Genomic DNA, 23,471 nt, shown 5'->3' with positions numbered 1-23,471 from the left:
GAAAAACAAAGAAAGTGGAATAAAATTTAAAAAAGAGACTATAAATAGAATAAAAATAAAAAAAGACGAAATTGAATAAAAATAATAAGATAGACAAGTAAGTAAATAAATCAAATAGAATAAATATAAGAAAGCAGCCAAAGATATAAATGCAAAGAAAGCAAAATACAATGAAAATAAAAAACAGACGAGAAAGAATAAAAGTAAAAAACGACAAAATAGAATAAAAAGTTAAAATAAAATAAAATAAAAAGAAAGAAATAGAATAAAAACAAAATTCGAATAAAATAGTGCATAAATAAAAAAAGACAAAATAGAATGAAAATAAAGTCAAAATAAAATAAAAAATTTTAAATGTATCAATTTTAAAATTATTGTACTAAAAATCATTGAATTCTTGCAAAGTATTTATCAAAAAATTTGAAAATAATTGAATTGTTTTGATTTTGAAGAATTTGTTTCAATTTTTTTTAAAATAATGCAGTTTTTTTCAAATAATTTTTACTGAAAATTTTGAAAGTAATTGAATTTTCTGAACATTTTCTTAATTGTAATTAATAATTTTCCTATTAAATTATATTAAAATTATAAGTACATAGAAAACTAAACACTTAACTAAAAACTAAACTATTTTAAACAATTTTATTAGAGTTTTTGTAAATAATTACATTTTTTTAAGAATTCCATTAAATTTCATTAAAAAAATGTAATTTTTTAAAATAATTTTAATTGAGAATTTTGAAATAATTGAAATTTATAATGAAATTTCATTAAAAACTTTTAAGAATTGAAATTGTTAAGAAAAATTTTATTACAATTTTTAAAAATAATTGAACCTGTTAGAGAAACTTTTTAAAATTATTTTGAATATAATTGTATTCTTTCGAGAAATTTTATTAAAATTCTATTGAAAATAATTGAATTTCCCGGAAGAATTTTATTATTTACAAAAATAATTTGTATTCTTGACAAGAATTTTACAATTTATAAAAATAATTGAATTCTTCACAAGAATTTTATCAGAATTGTTAAAAATAATTGAATTTTTATTAATACTCTTGAAAATAATTGAATTTATTTTTTATTATTTATGAAAATAATTTAATTCCTTTGTAGAATTTTATTATTTATGAAAATAATTGAATTTTTGCGAAGGATTGTACAATATATAAAAATAATTGAATTGTTTCGAAGAATTTTATCTGAATTTTTGAAAATAATTAAATTTTTTGATGGAATTTTATTAAAAATTTTGAAAATAATGATTTCTTTAAAATTGTCGAAAATAATTGAATTTGTATTAAAATTCTTGAAAATAATCGAATTTAATTAATATTTTTTTAAATAATTGTATTCTTTCGAGAAATTTTATTAAAATTGTATTGAAAACAATAGAATATGGCTCTAAAAAATGATATTATTTATGAGAATAATGAAATTCTTGCGAAAAATTGTATTAAAATTTTTGAATAATAATAAACAAGAATATTTAATAATATAAATATTTAATAAGAATATTTAATGTTATTTACTTAACAAGTGAATTCTTTAAATTTAAAAATTTGTAATTATTCAAAAATTGATGTTTATTCTTGAAAATATAAAATTTTTTAATTTACAAAATAATTATAAATGGAATACCGCATTCCGGGCGCTTATCATTTGCTAGTAATGAAAATAAAGTCAAAATGAAATAAAAATAAAAAATAGACGAGGAAGAATAAAAATAATAAAGAAAAAACACAAGAGAATAAAAGTTAAATGTTACAATAAAATAAAAAGACGAAATAGAATAAAAACAAAAAACCAGGCAAAATAGCACATATAATAAAAAATAAAATAGTATAAAAAGATAAAAAGACAAAGAAAGAATAAAATTCAAGTGAATTAATTTACAAATAAATAAATAATTAATAAATTGATTAATTAAATCAGTAGTTAGTAAAAAATAATCACGTTTATGAATAATAATAATAATAATAACAAAGAACCCACATGATTTCGGTCTCGAAAGGTTTAATATAAGGCGAATTTTTCATAGTAATGGCTTTAGTGATGTGATCATCGAGCAATACTTGAATGTCATCAACACCAGCAACAACAAAGGTTCCAATATCTTTATAAGGATTCACGGTAAATTGCATATCGGACCAATCTTTATGCATTCTATCAATATTCTTCTCTAGAGTACTCTCCTTGCTTGCACTCTCCGAAATGCCTTCAAATTTCTCCACCAACTGATCAAGATTCATGTCCAAAACTCTGCCTAGTGTCAAATTTGCATCGACTTTAATTGGAATTTCAATTATTTCCGAAATCTCCTCCCAATGCCGCTGTTTCATTCCCTGATTGCCAAGTGTCATTATCACTGGCATATGATCTTTGAAATTTTCTATCTTCTCTCTCAGCATACGCGCCAATCTCTTTGATTCTACTTCTTGAAATGATCTCTCAAGCTTAAAGAGGGTTCTGCAAAAAAAATTGGAGTTTCTTTTATTTTCTATTTATTATTAAAGACAATTAAATTGAGAATAATTATTAATAATTAAACGCAGCTCATTGAAATTTAATATTTTATGTCTGGTTCTTGCATCCAGGCGATGAATTTAAATTGTTTTCAACTACAAATATTTATTTTATAATTTTGAATCTAAAATAATTGAATTCTTATAAACAAATTTATCTAAATTTTTCAAAATAATTAAATTTCTTGGAAAAAATTAAATTAAAATTTTCAAAAATAAGTTAATTCTTACGAGAAACTTAAATAAAATAATATTAAAAATATTTAAATTCTTATAAAGAAATTTATCTAAATTTTTCAAAATAAATAAATTTCTTGAGAAAAATTTAATTAAAATTTTTAAAAATAAGTTAATTCTCAAGAGAAATTTAAATAAAATATCTAATATTAAAAATATTTGAATTCTTTTAAAGATTTTTATCAAAATTTTTGAAAATAATTGAAATTTGCAAAAAATGGTATAATTAACAGTTTTTTAAATAATTGAATTCTTTCGACAAATGTTATTAATTATAAAAATAATTGAAATGTTGATAAGAATTTTATTAAAATTTTCAAAAATAATTGAATTTTTTCAAAATTATTAACAAATAAATTTTCTTTATTAATTTGCTTTTTTTATAACAAATTTCTTTTAACTAATCTAAATTCTGCAAATTTTTCTCCTTTTTATTTATAAAAAATATTAGAAATTGTTAATTGTTAAAAAATTGATTAAGAAATAGGAAATATATCCATTTTATTCATCATTTTTATTTCTCAATAACAATATTGTTCACAAATTGATTCTTTTCTTTGGGGAAGAAAAACATTACATAATCCCGTTTCTTATTATTTTTGTAGAAAATTCTCAATTTTCATAAGGAAAAAATCTGTGGCATCATTTCCATTTCTTAATTACAATAAATTGCATTTAATAAAATTCAAAGTTTTTTAAAAATGACGGGAAAAAATGTTTATAAATTCTATTTGTCAATTACAAATTTCAATTAAAAAAAATGTTAAAACTTTTTAAATTTCTAGAGAAAATAAAGTAAAAAATTTTATTCAAAAAACTGTTCTGCTACATTTATTTACGAATTTCTTTAATTGTAAAATTATTCAAAAACACCAATAACTTCTTTTTTTAAATAAATATTTAATCATGTAATCGGCCTACGTGAGCAGCCTTGAAATATTTTTATTCTAAAATAATTAAATATACTGAAAGAATAATTTTCTGTTGCATAACTGTTTTTTTCGTTTACTTTTATTATTTTGTTACTTAATTGTTTTATGTTTTTTTTTAGATACCCATTTATGGTCCAAAATTTGACTGCGGGAGTGTATATTAAATAAATAAATTATTATTATTTTTCCACAGGAATTAAGACATTAAAAAATTTCAAACTCAAACCTTTTTGAAATTAAATAACTTATAAAAGTATTTTGTTATAAAACATGAAGATATCGATTGCTCCGAGTCGAAGACTCGGAGTGATCAATTTCTTCATGTTTTATAATAATTGAAGATGGCCGAGTGATAAAATCATTATTTTATATTATAAGAATATTGTTAATGTAACTTCTTCAAAATTATTTTCATCTTTTCAATTCAATTATTATTTTCTAGAGTTTTCAATTATTTTTTATGAAAATAATTGAATTCTTTAAAAAAAAATTTTATTACTTATTAAAATAATTGAATTCCTGTGGAATTTTTATTCTTTATCAAAAATAATTAAATGTTTGCGTACAATTTTATTAAATTTTTTTTTAAATAATTTGAATTCTTTTTGTGAAATTTTATTAAAATAGTAGAAATTGAAAATCATTAAAATGAGAAAAATGTTTAAAAATAATTGAAATTAGGACAAGAATTTTATTGACATTTTTGATAATAATTGAACTTTGGTGAATAATTTTGTTATTTATAAAAATAATTGGGATTTTTACGAGAATTTTTTTAAAATGTTAAACATAATTGAATTTTATGAGAAGAATTTTATTACTTTTGAAAATAATTGAATTTCTGCAATTATTTGTAATTTCTCCAAAATTAAATTTTTTTAGTGTTTTCAACAAAAATTTTAATTAAAAATTTTTTAAATTCTATTATTTTTGAATTGCTAATTTTATTTAAAAAAGCAAGTAAAAAGTTAGCTTAGAATTATTGATAGTAAATAATAATAATTTATTTAATTATTTATTTATTATTTATTATACATAGTTCCTGCCTTCCGGCATTCTCCTTTACCTTACACTTTAGATTAATTATTTAATAATTTCAATTAAAATAAAAATATATATATATATAAAAATCAAAAAACTCAATTTTAAATAGTACTAAAATATAAAACATTATGAACACTTTAAACTTATAAAACTTCAACATTTCTTTAGTAAATAATAATAATATTTAATTAGTAAATAGTTACTTAATAAATATAAAATTGTTTGTTGAAGATAAATAAAGGGGATTAAGAATTTTTGAATAAATTTTTGCAAAATTCAAACCTGTAGGCCAAAGAGGCGTCGTTCTCGATTTCTTCGGGATCAAATGTGCCAATTTGAGTGTTAACCCATTTTTCATGTTTCATCAAAAATTCACAGCCAGCGTCGAACAATTTTTTAAAAGACATTAAGCGATCGGCGATTTTCTTTCTTAATGGATACTGAGTTGTTTCCCATTTGAAAGCCTGTTCTTCTTCATTAAACTTGTCTATTTTTTGCATGGCGTGAATTAATTTGTTTTCCAATGCCTGCGCCTTCTTTTGGTAATTAAGTATTTCATCTATATCACCCCAATATTGAATATCATCCACTTGTTTTGCATACAATTCCAATTCCTCCTCGAATTTTTGATACCTAACTGAAAAAGAAAGATAAAAACAAAACTTAATTTCCAAACAGAAAATAAATTCTCAAAACTAATACTTTATATAAAACAAAAAAAAAAAAATTTTTTTATTTGAAATCATTTTCAAATTCAAAAAGATACTTTTTTCAAAATCATTTTCTGAAAGAAATAATGAAACGAATAAACAAAATATGAAAATAAACAAAAAATTTGATGAATAAAATAAATTAAATCGAAGAAAAAAAATACTTTTTAGTGAATCTTGAAATTCTTGTGTTTTATTTTCAATGATAATTCGATTATCTTCCAAAATTTGAGGTATTTTATGATACCATTGAAATGCAATATTATTCGTTCGTATCTCATCTTCGCTGAGAATCCAATAGTCAGACAAAATCCCTAAAACTTCGATTATATTCTGAAGCTTATTTTCCAACTGTTTTAAGAAGAATCCCTCCACCTTTTTCATATAATCGATAAGTTCCATTAATCCAGCAGTATTTGTAGGAGCATTCAGTGCACGATCAGCAATCGTTTGATATTCCTCTCCAACACTTTATTTTTTTCATATATATAATATAAAGTATAAAAGGAAAAATGGATATTTCAGATTTATTATATATACTATATATCAATAATGTAGATTTCTCAAGAAAAAGAGAAAGATAATGTTGTAAATACTCAAATATACTCAAAGCAAAAAGAAATTTATATCATTTTTTTCTTCGGATTTCTTTTTAAATTTCTTATTTTTAGAATAAATAGGTAAATTACCTTTTTGCGATAGACTGATATTGTGCTACTAATTGATTAACGATTGCAATTTTAAATGATTTCACATTATTCGTAACAGTTTCGATGAAACTGTTGTAACTGATTTCAAAGAATTCGGTAAAGGAAGTTTTTTCTATTTCTATCGAAATGTCCTTTGATAAATTATGATAATAGTCAATTTTTTCTTTAAAGTCATTTAGACTATTTATTTTGCTTGATAGAAATTCGTTCACTTTTTCCAATTCTTCGTCATTAAAGAAATGAGCATATCTGTAAAATAAAACTCTTTGTTATTATCAAATTTAGGTGAAAAAATAAGTAAAAAAAAATAAAAAAAGGAAAATATAAAAATAAAAATCTATATTAATAATCCTTGTATTCCGGTAATCTGTTCGCAGTTTAAAGTTAGTCGATGTTTGTTTTCTTGGTTCTTAACTTTTTTAATATTTTTTCTTTATAAAAAAATTTTCAATTTTAAAATTAAAGTAGGTATTGAAAATTACTGAATTCTTGCAAAGAATTTTATAAAAAAATTTGATAATAATTGAATTCCTTCAAAGAATTTTATTATTTAGGAAAATAATTGAATTCTCGCGAAGAATTATGTTAAAATTATTATAAATTCTAACTAAATTCTTTTTGAAGAATTTATTTGAATTTTTTTTTAAATAATGAAGTTTCTTTAATAATTTTAGGTAATTAAAGTTTTTGAAAATAATTCAATTTCATAAACAATTTCTTTCAAGTTTCTAAAATAATCGTGTTTGTTAATAATTTAAATTAAATATTTAATTATTGAATTTTATTAAAATTTTTAGAAAATAATGAAATTCTCCTTAGAATTTTTATACAATTTTCTAAAATAATTTACTTTATTCAAGGAATTTTACAAAAATATAGAAAATAATTAAATTCTTTTGAAGAATACCTAGATACTATTAAAGGTTTTGACAATAATTTGTATTTTTTCAAAAAATTTCTTTAATTTATTGAATATAATCAATTTTGTTAATAATTGTAATTATACCTAATAATTTTACTGTTAAAATTTTATTACAGTCTTCGTAAATAATTAAATTTTTGTGATGAATTTTACTACTTTATAAAAATAATTGAAAAGTTTTGAAGGATTTATTAAAATTTTAGAAAATAATTGGATTCCTTCGAAAAATTTTATTAAAAATTAAAAAATAATTGAATTGTTTCTAAGAATTTATTAAAATTTTAGAAAATCATTGAATTATTTCGAAAAATATTATTAAAAATTGAATTCTTTCATGCCATTTTTTAGAAATTGTATTAAAAATAACAATGAATTTTTACAGAGAATTTTACTATTTATAAATAAAATTAAATTGTTGGATTTATTAAAATTTTAGAAAATAATTCAATTCTTTTGCAAAGATTTTATAACGAATTAAGAAAAAATTGAATTATTTCTTGAAATTATTTTTAATATAATTGAATTTTTCGTAAAGATTTTAGTATTTAAAAAAATAATTGAATTATTGTTTCGAAGGATTTATTAAAATTTTAGAAAATAATTCAACTCTTTTGAAAAATTCTATAATGAATTAAGAAAAAATTTGAATTCTTTCGTGAAATTGTTTTGAAAATAATTGAGTTTTTGCAAAGATTTTATAACGAATTAAGAAAAAATTGAATTATTTTTTGAAATTATTTTTAATATAATTGAATTTTTTGTAAAGATTTTAGTATTTAAAAAAATAATTGAATTGTTTCGAAAGGTTTATTAAAATTTTAGAAAATAATTCAACTCTTTTGAAAAATTTTATAACAAATTATGAAAAAAATTGAATTCTTTCGTGAAATTTATTTGAAAATAATTGAATTTTTGCAAAGATTTTATAACGAATTAAGAAAAAATTGAATTATTTCGTAAAATATTACTTTTAATTTATCTATAATTGCATTTTTTGTAAAGATTTTAGTATATAAAAAAATAATTTAATTGTTTCGAAAGATTTATTAAAATTTTAGAAAATAATTGTATTCGTTCGTGAAATTTTATTAAAATTTTGTTTAAAAATAATTGCAATTTTGCAAAAAATTTGACTATTTTATAAAAATAATTAATTTTTTACGAAGAATGTTATTATTTATGAAAAAAATTGAATTCTTGCAAAGAAGTTTTATTAAAATTTTTGAAATTGATAAACAAGAATAATTAATTATCGAATTAGTTATTAATTAAATTTTTTTAAAGTTTGAATTTGAAATTATTCAAAAATTCTATAATTTGTATAGTAATAATAAATTGATTATTACGTTCCGTCCGCTAGCGCGCGTAACATTTGCTAGTGTAAGAAATAAAAGTTAACAGAAAAAAATAATAAAAAATGAGAAAAAAATTTGAAACTAAATAAAATATTTTGTTTTCAAATAATTGAAAAAGAAGTTTACCTGCGAATTTTATTGAGATATTCTTCAGGTTCGATTTTCTTTTCATTGATAGTAAATGCGATTTCCTTTTTATAAGTCTCGACTACTTTCCATGAAACTTGTGGCTGACACAAACATCATTAGAAATAAATTCCAGTCCTTCTTTTTATATATAATATAATAAATAAAGAAAAAGAAAAAGAAAAATTGAATGAATATATAAAAAGTTTACCTTAAGAAAAGCCTGAGGGCCGTTCCAATCAAGGTACAACTGAGATTCAAGTCTGTCAAAGCCTGTAACTGCTTCACAAATAGCATTCAAGATACTGCAAAAGACATCTTCAAAGTTCTTAGTTAATGGCTCAAATAAAGGTTCTTTTTCTTTCACGATTATGTTCAATTTAAAACTTCGATTTACAAAGGGCTAAGAAATGAAATTTAAGAAAAATATATTTTAATTTTTTTCCTTTTCGCACAAAAACTTCTTTTTCTTTTACAATTTTTCTATAATACACATTAAAAAGAGAATTTTTTTCAATTAATTAAAATTTTTATACTGAATTTTGCAGAGCAAAAAAAAGACTAATTTTAAAAAAGAACTGTAAAAAAAGAAACTATTTTTTAAAAGAGAAAAATTGAAACAATTTTCTAGATAAATGGAAGAAACTTATTTTCTGCAGATAAACGAGAAAAAAAGCTGAGAAAAAAAGTATTAATTTCACTCGGGAAGAAGTAGAAAAAAAAGGTATTATAAAAGGCTTTTTTGTAGGCTTACTTCCGTCTCACAAATATATCGCATAAAGTCTTTAAGCGTATGCTTGCAAGCAGATAAAAGCTGAAACTCCATGAGCTTTCCTACACACTCATAAAATCTTTTAAACAACTTTTCTTGCAATGGACTTGGAACGAGATTTCTTTTATTATTCTAAAATAACAAAGAAAAAAATGAGATCCGTTATATTTTTAAATACTCACAAGAAAAGTAATATTTTTCAATCTTTATACATTATTAAACTAATTTTCTACTTTTATTAATTTTTAATTAAAAGTTTAAATTGAACTTTCAAACTTTAATAATTGAAATTTAGAAAACAAATTTCCGTTCTTTATGCATTATTTGTCATTCTATTTCTATTTTAAATATGTTTGATGATGTGACATTATCGATTTACCTCAAGAAAAATATTCTGCACTCCACTGAACCAGGTGTTTAAGAGATTTTTCCTAGAGCGTTTGATTTGATGGACGACTACATTTTGAAAATCCATCAAATTCCAACTTTCCGTATGCTGTTTTATTTTCTCCAGATCAATCAGACGAAAGTTTCTAGAAAAAAAAATAGGGTAAAAAAGAGGAATATATGTATATATGAAAAAAGAGCTTTAAAAGCATTTTTGTAAAGTATGAAATATATCTCTGAAAATATCTCTGTTTATACTTTTTTTTCTCCCCCCACCAATGATGAACATACCGATAATTATGAAACCATTCATCGAGTGTCTGTCTCATGCATGGATTTATTAAATGTAAATTTCTATTCATTTTTAGCTGACTGTTATCAAAAGATTTTCTATTTTGAAATAATAATTTCTTGATTTCCATTCTCTCCAGTGTTAAAGATTCCTGCAATAACATAATATAAAAATTATATTTGTTCAAAAAAAAAAAAAATGTAGAATAAAAAATATATATATGTAAAATAAAATAAACTATAAAAAATTAATAACTTTGAATACTTGGAATAATTTAATTAATTATTATAACAATTAAAATTTTTATTAAATTTCGATTTTTCTATAATTTCAATTCAATTTCGATTTATATTTCAATTTACGACCAATTACAAATTTAATTACAGTTTAACTTTAATTTCTATTTGAATTTAAATATATAAATTTCAATTTAATTTGGATTTCAGTTTTAATGCAATTTCTACATTAATGGAAATTGAAGTTAAATTAAAAAATTTTAATACAATTTCGATTGAAATTCAATTTTAATTAAAGTAAAATATAAGTTTTAATTTAACTTTTTTTTAATACTAGCGAATCTTACGCGCGCAAAATGTGATCTTCAATTTATTATTAATATTATGTAAATCACAAAATGTTTTATATTCAAATATAAATTTTGAATAATTTCATACTCAAAATTTAAAAAATCCACTTATTAAGTAGGTACATAATTAATTATTATATAATTTAAAAAATTTTAATATAATTCTACGCAAGAATTGAATTATTTTCATACATAATAACATTCTTCGGAAGAATTAAATTATTTTTATAAAAATAGTACAATTTTTTGCAAAGATACAATTATTTTTAACAAAATTTAAATAAAATTTCACGAAAGAATTAAATTTTTTTCAAATAGTAAAATTCTTACAAAAATTATATTATTTTTCAATAAAATTTCACGAAAGAATTCAATTTTTTTCTTAATTTCTTCTAAAATTTTTTAAATGAATTCAATTTTCTAAAATTTTAATAAATTCTTCAAAACAATTATTTTTATAAATAGTAAAATTCTTTGCGAAAATTCAATTACTTTGATACAATTTTAATAAAATTTCAAGAAAGAATTTAATTTTTTAAAATTTTAATAACATTTAGAATACAATTTTAATTAATTTAAATAATCTAATTTTTAATTATAATTATTAACAGACATGACTATTTTAAAAAGTTGAAAAAAATTCTTTTTTTAATTTAATTATTTTCAAAATTTTCAATTAAGATTATTTAAAAAATTGTATTATTTTCAAAAAAAAAACTTTAAAAAATGCTTTAAAAGAATTTAATTATTTACAAAAACTCTAATAAAATTGTACAAAAGAGTTTTTTTTCTATTAATAATTTTTAATAAAATTTTAATAGTAAAATTATTAACAAAATCGATTGTATTCAATAAATTAAAAACATTTTTTGAAAGAATTCAATTATTGTCAAAACCTTTAGTAGTATCTATCCTACGAAAGAATTAAATTATTTTCTATATTTTAATAAAATTCTTTGAATGAATTAAATTATTTTAGAAAATTGTAATAAATTTCTGAGAAGAATTTAATTATTTTCAAAAAATTTTAATAAAATTCAATAATTATTTGTTTAATTTCAATTATTAAGAAACAAGATTATTTTAAAAACTTGACAGAAATAGTTCATAAAATGCAATTACTTCAAAAATATTAAATTGAAATTATTAAAGAAACTCCATTATTTAAAAAAAAAATTGAAAGAAATTCTTGAAAAGAATTTAATTAGGATTTTCAAAAATTTTAATAAAATCCTCCACAAGAATTCAATTATTCTCATTTATATAATAAAATTCTCCCATAGAATTCAATTATTCTCAAATGTTTTGACAAAATTCTTTGCAAGAATTCAATGATTTTCACTAGTTTCTAATTTTTGGATTGAGAATATTTTTTAAAAACAAAAAATATTTTTAAAAAATTAAGAAACAAAAAGCAAACCACAACTAATACAACGATTTATTAATATAGATTTTAAATGTCATTTCAACTTCGGTTTAAATTTGAATTCGATTATAAGAATAAAATTTAATTTTGGTTTAAATTTTAATTTTAAAATTCAATTTTCAGTTAAATTAAAATTCAAAAACAACTTGGATTTTAGTTTAATTTGTATTTCAGTATCAATTCAATTCATATATTAATGAAAATTGAAGTTTAATTTGAAGAAAAATTTTAATTTATTCTTAAATTCAATATCGATTTAAATTAAAAATTAAGTTACATTTGGATTTAGATTTTAATTTAATTCCGATTTTAATTTTATTTTAATTTCGATATAATAAAACCAAAAACCTGTTGAAATTCATTTTCGAATGGATCCTTAAAAGCAAATTCAACAATTGACTTTTTCATCGATATAATAAATTCATCTTCAACTTCCTTCAGTAAATTATTTAGCGATTCATTAAATCGATTACGAAATTTCGGTGAAACTAATATTATAATATTGTCAACGATATTCTTTTCAAATGTGGTAACGTGAACGGTATTGATTCCATTCTGAATATAATAATAGTATCTGTTAATGTCTATATCACGAGTACTGTTCAATATCTCATCATCGTCATCATCACCATCATCACCGGAATGCTCTGATTTCACAATTAATTCAATCAAATGTCTTCGAAAATGTTCCCGTTTCAATCGTTGTTGCGTATATGAATTTTTCATGGATAAAATCTTATTTCCCTGTTTTTTCGAAATTCCTAATTCATTGTTTGGTAAATTTAATTTTTTCTTAATTAACAATTCTCTTGATAATTCGCTCGGAAATTTAAAAAGTGGTTCAATTTTCGCATCAATTATATTAGGTAATTTCATCGAATCTTGTGAGGCTTTTTTGTTCAATTTCATTTTCTTTTTATTCTCCTTTTTTTCATTCTCTACTTTATTAGAATGCATTTCTGAAAAAAATGAGAAAATAAATAATTATTCTAAAATATATTTACGAAGTTGAAGTCCATAAAGTTGATTAACGAAAAAAATTTGTATAAAGTGTTCGTACATTATTTTTAATAATTATATACAATTATTGTTAAAACATAAATAAAAATCTTCTTTTTTTCGTATTATTTTTGTGGCAAATTTTTTTTTGTTGATCAACACTGGATTTCAACTTGGTAAAAATATTTTAATGGTTTTTTTATATTTTCAAGAAGATATATTTAACCGTACTACGTTAAGACGTATTTACGTTAAGCTATAATTCTGTAATATAAAAGATTATTTGCAAATTAGTTTATAAATAAATTAAAATTTACCTTTTTTTGTTGACAACATAATTCAAGAGGAAATGTGAGGTTAGAAAATCATTTTTCTAAATGTAAACCGAAAATATTGCTTAGCATATTTGACACTATTTTTATTAATCTTTTTTGTTTAGACTTTATTCTTCATAATAATTTTAGAATTAAATAATTAAATTCTGTGCAGAATTTCAAAATTTTACGCTTTTATTATTTTCCACATTTTACGAACTGTCAACAAGGAACCTAACGGGCAAGTCAAGTTGAATCAAATGACGTGTTAAATGTCAACAAACAGAAACATTATTTTTTTAATAAATATTCATAAAATTCAGAATTCCCGAGTTTCTTTTTATTTTAAAATCAAGTAATTATTACAGCGAGTTAATTTATTGTTTTTTTTTGGAAGTCAAAAAGCAACTGGCGCGCGATCTTTTTCTGAAGTAAATTTCAATTCGAAAATTCGCGGCTCTACCGCAAGGCACGACGGGAAAATTTCGAATCACATGGTACAAAATGGAAATTTGTTAAATAGGTTATAATTGCAACAAAAATTAAAAACCGGTTCATTTTATCAATTTAACCGTATTTTTATATAATTATATTAATAATTTAATTAGAATAAATTAAATTTTGTTACCTTATTAAAGAATCAAGGAATAATAACTGTTACAAGTGTATACAATCAGCAAATGTAAGTTTTCATCCCTATCGTTTTCATCACTTCATTATCTTGTCATTTATCTGCATGTATATTTAAATTAAAAAGTGACAATTAGTATTTAAATTTTACCCAAAATGTACTCATTGTCTTTTTTTGTATCAATCAAAAATATTCTCTTTTAATTCATTTGAAACATTGAGGAATACAATAGTAAACAATACCCAGTCACCAAGCAACGTTTCTATTGATTTACAAAGAAAAAAGTTTATTTTCAGTTCAAAAGTGATCTTAAAATTGAAAAATTTATGTAATTAAAATATTTTTCTTTTAAATAATTGTGAAACATTTATTTATACGCGATTATTAATTTTTTCTTTGAGGGAAAGATATTTTTAGGTTAGGTTGCAAAGTAGTATTATTAATTGTATTATTTATTATTGCAGATGATTTCTAGTAAACTTATTCGATATATTCATACAAATAGTTTTTTGTGGCAAGCTTCGAATAAATCACTTCTTGCTAAATTGCGTAAGAAAACAGGATACACGTTTTCTAATTGTAAGAAGGCTTTGGAGTTGCATCAAAATGATTTAGAGAAGGTAATGCTCTTAATAATAATTATATAATAATGATAATGATAATAATAATAAAATGACATCTTAAGCAAATTTTAATTATTATAATTGCACAATTTACTTTATAATTATTTTTCTTGAGCTATATTTCAAATAATAGAATTTTCGGAAGTTCATAACGTTTATTAATTAACGATTTAGAGGGAAAAATATTTTTCTAATCAATTTTGTGTTTAAATTTTTTTCCAAATTAATTTTTTACAAAGTTTGAACAATAATTTCTAAAAAAACAATTTTAAACGAAAAATGTCATTATTAGTAGGTAGAATATTGGTCAGGAAAATAAGGAAAAAGTCATGAAAAATTTTATTATAAGTATCTACTGAAAAAAATTTAAATTTTAGAATTAATAAGAAAATTCTGACTTTTGGTGTCATTTTCGTTTACCTCCTAAACTATGAAATTACCACGAATTCTAATAGAAAACCTTCAATTTTTAATACATAAATTTAATTAGAACTTTTAAAGAGCTTAAATTTTTAAAAAATTTTAATAATTTAAATTCTTCTGAAATTAGTTATATTTTTTAATATAAATATTCAATTAATTATTAAAAATAATGGATTTATAGGACAATTTTAGTTTTAAAAAACTAAAAAAAAATTGAATTTTTGAGAAATTACAAATTTTTGGAGAAATTCAATTATTTTCAAAAGTAATTAAATTCTTCGAAAAAATTCAATTCTGTTTAAACATGTTTTTAAATTCTCGTCAAAATTTCAATTATCTTTATAAATACATAATAAAATTCTTCTCTGAAATTCAATTATTTACAAAACTTTTAATAACATTCTTCTCAAAATTTCAATGATTTTTAATATCTACTATTTTAATAAAATTTTCCAAAAGAATTCAATTATTTAAAAAAAATTTTAATCAAATTCTACGCAAACATTTCATTATCTTTATAAATAATAAAAATTTCACAGGAATTCACTTATTTACAACATTTTTATAACTTTCTTCGCAATAATTTAATTATTTTAATAAATAATAAATTTTTTATTAAAGAATTCAATTATTTTTATAAATAATAAAATTCTTCTTAGGAATTCAATTATTTTCATAAATAATAAAACTCATCGTAGAATTTCACTTAATTTTAAAATTAATTAAATTCTTCCAAAAATGTAATTATTTAAAAAAATTTTTATTAAAATTCGTCAAAAGAATTGAATGATTTAAAAATTTGTTAATGAAATTCTTTATGAAAACTTAATTTTAAGAAACATTTAATTATTAAATAAATTATTTATTTTTGTATTTAAGTAATTGCATTGTCGTAGAATTTTTTAGTAAAAATGATTTAAAAATTAATTGTAGTTGAAATTTTAAATAATAATTGAATATTAAAAACATTGTAGCATGAATTTTTGAAATTAATGTATTTTGAAAAGGTTTCAAATTAAAATCTTTGAAAATCTGAATTTTTCATACTTTTAACTAACAATTCTGTAGAATTCACTTTTTTAAAAAAGTTTAATTGAATTTTTTTTTGAAATCATTTGAAGATTTAAAATTTTAATAATTCAAATTCTTCTGTAATTATTTGAATTTTTTTAATATATATTTAATTAATTATAAAAAATAATGGATTCATAGAAGAATTTTAGTTAAACCCATTTTAAAAAAATTGTTTTTTTTAAAGTTACAAAAGATTACAGAAATTCAATTATTTCCAAAAGTAATAAAATTCTTCGCAGAAATTCAATTATGTTGAAAAAACATTCTCATCAAAATTTCTAATTTTCTTTATAAATAATAAAATTCTTCTCCGAAATTCAATTATTTTCAAAAATTTTAATAAACTTTTTGTCAAAATTTCAAACTTTTTTCTCAATTCAATGAGTTTCAATATCTACCTTTTAAAAAAAATTCCTAAAAAAACTTTAATAAAATTCTACGCAAACATTTCATTATTTTCATAAATAATAAAAATTTCACAGGAATTCAGTTATTTACAAATTTTTTATAAATTTTTTCGCAGTAATTCGATTATTTTCATAAATAATAAAACTCATCACATAATTTAAATTATTTTTAATACAATTTTCATCGCATTCCTCGAAAAATGAAATTATTTAGAAAAATTTTATTAAAATACGTCAAAAGAATGTATTTATTTTAAAATTTTTTGAGAAAATTCTTTATGAGAATTCAATTTTAAGAAACATTCAATTATTCCATGAATTATTTATTTTGTATTTAAATAATTGAATTCTCGTCGAATTTTCTAATAAAAATTGATTTAAAAATAAATTTTAGTTAAAATTTTTGATAATAATTGAATTTTAATAAGATTACAGTATGCATTTTTAGAAATAATTAAAGTTTCAAAAAGTTTCAAATTAAAATCTTTAAAAATTGAAATTTTTCATACTTTGAACTAACAATTCTGTAGAAATAATTTTTTTGAAAAAGTTTAATTGATTTTTTTTTTTGAGAAATACATAATTGAAGTTTTTATTTTCTGATAATTGAAAGATTTCCGATTAATCGAAATTTCGTAAAATTGAATTGTAAACGAATGGATTTGAAAATTCTCAAATAATTGATTTAAAGAAGAATTTTAGTTGATAATTCTAGAAAATAATAATTGAATTAAAGTGATAAAAATAATTTTGAAGAAGTTACAGTAATAATATTTTTAGAATATAAAATAATGATTTTATCACTCGGTCATCTTTAATTATTGTAAAACATGAAGAAATAATCTTATAAAGTCAAAATTTTGTCTGGAAATCATGGAAAAGTCATGGAAAAACAAAGTTAAATTTTTCTGACAACTCTGTAATATTATCTAGAAGAGTAAACTAAATTAAATTAATTTAATTAATTAAATTAAAAATTATGTTAATTTAGGCTGAAGTATGGTTAAAAGAACAAGCGCAAAGTCTTGGTTGGGCAAAAGCGGAGAAACTTCAAGGAAGAAGTACATCACAGGGACTTATTGCAGTTATTGTTAATCAATGTAATGGAGCACTTATTGAATTAAATTGCGAGACTGATTTCGTTGCACGAAATAAACATTTTCAAGGACTTGCTGATACAGTAGCAACAGCTGTTTTAAATCATTCTTTAACTCTACCAAATGACGGTGGAATTTCAAAAATCATTTTGGACAGCGAATCATTAAAGCAAATACCAACACACGATGGTAAAACAATTGCTGATCATTCGGCATTGACAATTGGCACTGTTGGCGAGAATATTGGCATTAAAAGGGCCCTGTGCATGAGCGTTGGCTCCGATATCAATTTAATTGGATGCACTCATCCAACACCAATTAATCCATTGCCAGTTTCTTTCGGTAAATACGGTTCCTTAGTGGCTTACAAAACTCCAGAGCCTAACGAACAACTTGGAATTCAACTCTGTCAACATATTATCGGTAATTTCTCGTCAAAAATAACTTAGTTTTTAAGTTTTATTCGTTTCTAAAATTTTGAATGTTAAAATGAAGAACGAAGATAATTTTGTTACCTGATTTGATTTGTATTTTATAAAAAAAAATTATTTTTTATATTAAAAGAATTAATTCTTAACTATGTAAAAATATCCAATTGACATTATTTTCTATTTCTTTAGTAAATTTTAGAAAATATTCAAACAGAACAAAAATTTTGATCAGTTGAACGTTCAGAACATTAGAAAAATATTTTTGTGATACATATTTGTAACAGTTTTGTTTTTACGATTAATTGTAAAATTTTTTTTATTTGAATATATAATTACATTAAATAATAAATTAAATTTTTTTTATAATTAACGAATTGAATTCGTATTTTTTATAATGAAATAAATGTTGCATTTTTTTCTAGGCATGAATCCAACGAAAATTGGCGATCCAAATGTGGACACTCCGAGTAAAAATTCAGATGATGAAAATGTGATGCTCTATCAGGAATTTTTATTTGAACCAAGTTTAACAATTCGTGATGTGTTGGTCAATTCACAAGCGGAAGTTTTAGAATTTGCACGATTCGAAATGGGAGAAGCCATTGACGAGAAAGAAGATTTGAAAGAAGCGCAAACTTGTGGATAAAAGAAAGGGACAATTTCTAAACGAGAATTTGGTAAATACTATTTTTTTCGACAAAAAAAAAAGAAAATTAACTTTTGCATTAGAACATTAAGAAGTAGAAAGTAAAATAATTTACCAACTTTCTGAATTTGCATTTTACAACAAGTAATGAATTCAAATGTATCTTTTGCATATTTTTATTTAAAATGTATTTTAATTTTACACATTTATTTATTAATTATATTCTCGAGTATAAAATAGATACATTTATTTTTAAAAAGTCAATTTTTTCTTAGAGTACATAAATATTAAGAATTGTTATACGTTCCAAAGTTTAGAGAATAAAAGACGAAAATTCAGATAGAAAAATTTAGTACATTTTTAATTCAACAATGAATAAAATAAAAAAAATATACCTAGATGAAAAAAATTGAAAAATTTCGAATTATAAAAATAAATTTTTACTTAAAAAATACCCAATTTTGAATATATAATAAAATTATTTTGTTAAAAATAATAAAAAGAAATATACGGATAGAAAAGTTTTTAAGTAAGTAAATTTTTTCATATAAAAAATATTGCAATAAAAATTATTCAAATATTATTTAAAGTGAATTTTTCGAAGGCTATTATTTTCTTTCTTCTACTTGAAATCATCATGTCGATTGTTTGGCGAAGACCTAATTACTGAAGATTTCATTTTATTTTTCCTGCGAGCGTATCGAACAGATTTCCATAGCCACATTCGTGAATCCTTTTTCCAGTATGGAGCTACATCATCCGTTGAATGCATCGTACCCTGATTATGCAGTAATATAAAATTATAATAAGTAATTTCTATTCCATAATAATTTTTTATCGTTACAAAATAATGAATTTTATAAAAATTTCCACGAAACAAAATTAATTAGACAAAATTATTAACATATAAAAATACTTTAATAAATTTTGTTCTTTCATTATTATTCCTTTTTTTAATTAATCTAAATTTTCAATTGAATTGCATTTAATTTATTGGATTATTCTAAAATTGACTAATTTCTTAAATTAACACCTGGTGATTTAAAATTTCCGGCTCTTGCATATTTAATTGTAATGTCGATTTTTCATGAGTTTGATAACCACAAGTTGGCAATCCTTTTCTAAAATTATACTCAGTAGATGAAGTTGCCGAATCTTTTGTGAAAAATGATGTTCTGTCATTTTGAATTTGATGAATTTCAGATTCGACTTTCAAATTTTCAAAAGCGGAAGAGACACTTTTTGATGATCCCTAACATGTTGAGAGGAAATGAAGTAATTGAAAATTAGTTCATAAATTAATTTTTTAACTACTAATTATTTAATTTTTAAATTTTCAGGACTCGGACCGATTTTTAGAAGCAAAAAAAATTGCTTTTGTCGATTAAAAATACAAAAAAAGGTCGTTTATTTTATTCTGTTATCACAGAAATTTTATTTTGTATTTCTATGACCTTTTGCTGATTTCTAAATTAAGTTATTTAAAACTTCAATAATTGTGTTAAATAAATATTTAAATAATTGATTTTTTTACTTTTCTACAGGAATTACAATTTTTAAAATTTCAAGTTTAAATCTTCTGAAATTTGATAATTTATAAAAATTACACTTATAACAGTTGCAAAATTCAATTATTTTCTACAATTTTACATTAAACTTATTCTCTAAATCGATTATTTTTCATAATTTCCGAAAGTTCTTCGAGAATTTTTAATTAATTTAATTAATTTTTTAATTTCAATATTATTAATTTATTCATATTAAAAAATAATCAACATTTTGAAGAATTTTAATTAATAATATGAAAATACATTATAACTCTAACATTTTAATAATTTAAAATTTTTATTTACTTTTTTTGAGGATAATTAAATTTTAAGAAATTCTGATGAAATAATTCTAAGAATTAGTTTTTTAAAAATATTGTAATTTTTCAAAATAAAATGAATTTATTAAAAGAATTTTTAGACAATTTAAAAATCTTATTATTCTTTTGAAGAATTTTGATTAAAAATGTTGAAAATTATTTATTTTTCTAAAATTTTAATAATAATTTTAAAAAATTGGATTTTTAAAAAAATATTAATTTTCTTATTTTTTGGGGATAATATTTGAATTTTTAAAAATATGTAATTGAAATTATTGAGAAAATTGAATTAAAAAAAAATTAAAATGAAAAAATTCTAAAAATCAATTTTAAAAAAAAAAATTTAATACAATTTTAAGCCAATTTTTATTAATTTTCATTTGAAGATTTTCATTAGGATTTATCAGAGTAAAAAATTTTTTTTGTTCAATTTGAACAAAACTTAAAATAAAATTACTTTTCAAAATTTCCACTTAAAATTCTTCAAAATTTGATTTTGTAGATTTTTAATGAAACATTTGAAAAAAATTCATTATTTTCAATAAATATTACAAAAATTTAATTATTTAAAAACGTTTTATCTATGTTTCCAAGATTTAATTATCTTAAAATAAATATTCAAAAATTATTTTTGAAAGATTTGACTATATTTATTTTTCAGATTGTAAAAATCGAAATAAGTTTCATTTTATATCTCAAGAAAGTGGTATTTTGTTGCAATATTTAGAAAAAAGTCGAAAAAATCGCCTTTTTTGAAAATAAGTCGAAAAAAGTACCTTCTCTGAAAAGAATCGGAAAAAGTCCAAAAAATCGTATTCGAGGCTTGACTTCCGGAAATATTTTATTTACTCTTTATGTTTAAAAATTATTAAAATGTATCGTCAACATTAAAATATTGTAACTATAAATTAATTATTTTTCTCCGCGATAATTTTAATAGTAGCAAACCTTATTCTCTCCAAAATTTGATTCGCTATTATGAAAATCGATGAAATTAATATAACTTTCGGCATTATTGAGAGTTTTTCCACTTTCCTGGAAGCTGTCAACTAAAAAAAACAACAAAGTATAAAAAATTCGATAACTAATTGTTTTCCTTTTTTTTTATTTTTCAGATATTACCACTTGACTGTTCTAAATCGTCAATCCTCCAATCCATGACACATACACACAGTAAAATTAATTTTTCTTTCAATAAATATTCACAATAGAAAAACAACAAAAAAATGACATACTTATTTTAACAAGTTGTCAACAATTTTTCATAACCAAATGAAAATGAAAATTTCTTTGAGTGTATAAAGCTATGTTCATGGAGCAGAAAATATCCTAAAAATTGAAAATATGATTTTATTCATATTTTGAAAAAATTACAATTGAATATATTTTTTAGTTCATACATTTTATTTAACATAAATTGGTGCTTTGTGAAATGAATTTGATTTCTATATACAATGGAAATAATTGATTCTTATACGTAGCATAAGAGTTACATAAATTAATGTTATAATATTTATACTATAACATATAATTAAATTATAATTTTATATTGTTGAAAAAAGGGGAATTTTGCTTGAAATTAGAAAAGTGATGTGGAAGTAATTATTATGATTCAGACTTCGGATATTTACGATATAGAAGAAAAAAATTATTATAATATAAAATGAGAAAAATACGAGTCATCTCTGATTAGTAGACTAAAACATTTAAGCTTTCAAATTATTTTTTTTTCCATGTAAATAATTTCTTTTTTTTAAATTATCACTCTATAATAAACTTTAATGGTTGTAAATTCATCTTAACAATTGAATTAACAATTCAAATTTTTCATCTCTCTCTCTTTCTCTTTTTAATTTAATATACAATTCGAAAGATGAATTTCTGTGAAATCATTTCAAAAATATTAACATATTTTCAATTTCATTTTACCGTTAGTTTTCCATCTTTAAATAATTTTACAATTTCTTTTTTCTATCTTATATTATTATTATTATTATTATTATTTATAAATATTTTTATTGTATTAACATTTATTCTTGTAATTACTAAAGTACAGGCCTCGGATATTATGACTTTTTCGACTTTTTTCTACTATTTTTAGTATAAAATGCAACTTATTTCGATTTTTAAATATAATGTGAAAAATAAGTACATACCTAGACAAATTTTTCAAAAATTATTTTTGTTGAATAAATATTTTTAATATAATTAAATTTTTAAAATACACCTATAATTAAAAAAGTTTTGAGTAATTGAAATTTTGTAAAATTTAATTAAAAGTAATTCATTTTTTAAAGTATTTTATTAGAGTTTTTGAAAAACAACTTTTGAAGAATTTTAATTGCAAATTTTAAAAATAATTGAATTCTCAAAAATTTTAATGAAAAATCTTCAACTGTAAATTTAAAAATAAAAATTAGTTTTTAAAAATTATATTAAAATATTTTTGAAAATAGTAATTCTTAGAATTTTGTCATTCTTATTTTTTAAAAAATTCAATTACTTTCAATATTTTTAATTAGATACATATTTCCGAAAATACAAATGCATACAAAAAATAATAATATTAAAATTTTTTAGAATTATTTTTAACATTTAGGTAAAAACAAGAATGTTTAAAATTTTTAATTAAAATTCTTGGAAAAATTAATTAGTTTTTTTTAAATTATACAAAAAGTCTGTTAAGAAATTAAATTATTTTCGAACAAAGAATATTAAAATTTTTTAAAATTTACTTTTTTAGACTTATTAAAATTTCATAGAAATCATGTTCATATTTATAATTAAAATTCTTCAAAAATTTGATTGTCGAAAATAATTGAATTTTAGAAATAATATAGTTGTAATTTTTAGAAAATTAGAAATTATTAAATTTGAGAAGATTTAAATAGAAATTTTTTGAAATTTCATTTCTCGTGGAAAAACAAATTCAAGT

General features: G+C 20.2%; 2 protein-coding genes across 4 annotated transcripts in view; one reads left to right on the top strand and one right to left on the bottom strand.

The window, feature by feature from the left end:
- Positions 1 to 13,561, bottom strand: part of LOC122507298 (dynein axonemal heavy chain 7) — a 57,526-nt gene extending 43,965 nt beyond the window's left edge. The window contains exons 1-11 of the mRNA XM_043619915.1: positions 13,341 to 13,561; positions 12,373 to 12,983; positions 10,012 to 10,163; positions 9,713 to 9,866; positions 9,316 to 9,465; positions 8,773 to 8,964; positions 8,562 to 8,665; positions 6,138 to 6,407; positions 5,613 to 5,917; positions 5,021 to 5,375; positions 1,996 to 2,469 (exon numbers count right to left, since the gene is read on the bottom strand). Coding sequence (XP_043475850.1) covers positions 1,996 to 2,469; positions 5,021 to 5,375; positions 5,613 to 5,917; positions 6,138 to 6,407; positions 8,562 to 8,665; positions 8,773 to 8,964; positions 9,316 to 9,465; positions 9,713 to 9,866; positions 10,012 to 10,163; positions 12,373 to 12,983; positions 13,341 to 13,359 — 2,786 coding nt within the window. The 5' untranslated portion in view covers positions 13,360 to 13,561. The remainder of the gene's footprint in view (positions 1 to 1,995; positions 2,470 to 5,020; positions 5,376 to 5,612; positions 5,918 to 6,137; positions 6,408 to 8,561; positions 8,666 to 8,772; positions 8,965 to 9,315; positions 9,466 to 9,712; positions 9,867 to 10,011; positions 10,164 to 12,372; positions 12,984 to 13,340) is intronic.
- A 280-nt stretch (positions 13,562 to 13,841) lies between these two features.
- LOC122507300 (elongation factor Ts, mitochondrial) lies at positions 13,842 to 21,755 on the top strand. 3 transcript variants are annotated; one of them, XM_043619920.1, is made up of 5 exons: positions 13,842 to 14,019; positions 14,433 to 14,588; positions 17,487 to 18,015; positions 18,446 to 18,700; positions 21,652 to 21,755. In XM_043619920.1, exons 2-4 carry the CDS (start codon positions 14,433 to 14,435, stop codon positions 18,667 to 18,669), a joined length of 909 nt encoding a protein of 302 aa, XP_043475855.1. In that variant the 5' UTR covers positions 13,842 to 14,019; the 3' UTR covers positions 18,670 to 18,700; positions 21,652 to 21,755. The 3 variants fall into 3 exon arrangements, with proteins under 3 accessions (XP_043475855.1, XP_043475856.1, XP_043475854.1); XM_043619921.1 differs by lacking the exon at positions 21,652 to 21,755 and adding an exon at positions 19,413 to 19,433; XM_043619919.1 differs by lacking the exon at positions 21,652 to 21,755 and having other exon boundaries at positions 18,446 to 19,017.
- Positions 21,756 to 23,471: the final 1,716 nt, after the last annotated feature.

This window comes from Leptopilina heterotoma, unplaced genomic scaffold (assembly GCF_015476425.1).
Source record: "Leptopilina heterotoma isolate Lh14 unplaced genomic scaffold, ASM1547642v1 Lhet_46, whole genome shotgun sequence".
NCBI lineage: Eukaryota > Metazoa > Arthropoda > Insecta > Hymenoptera > Figitidae > Leptopilina > Leptopilina heterotoma.
This window is presented reverse-complemented; position numbering and strand designations above follow the sequence as displayed.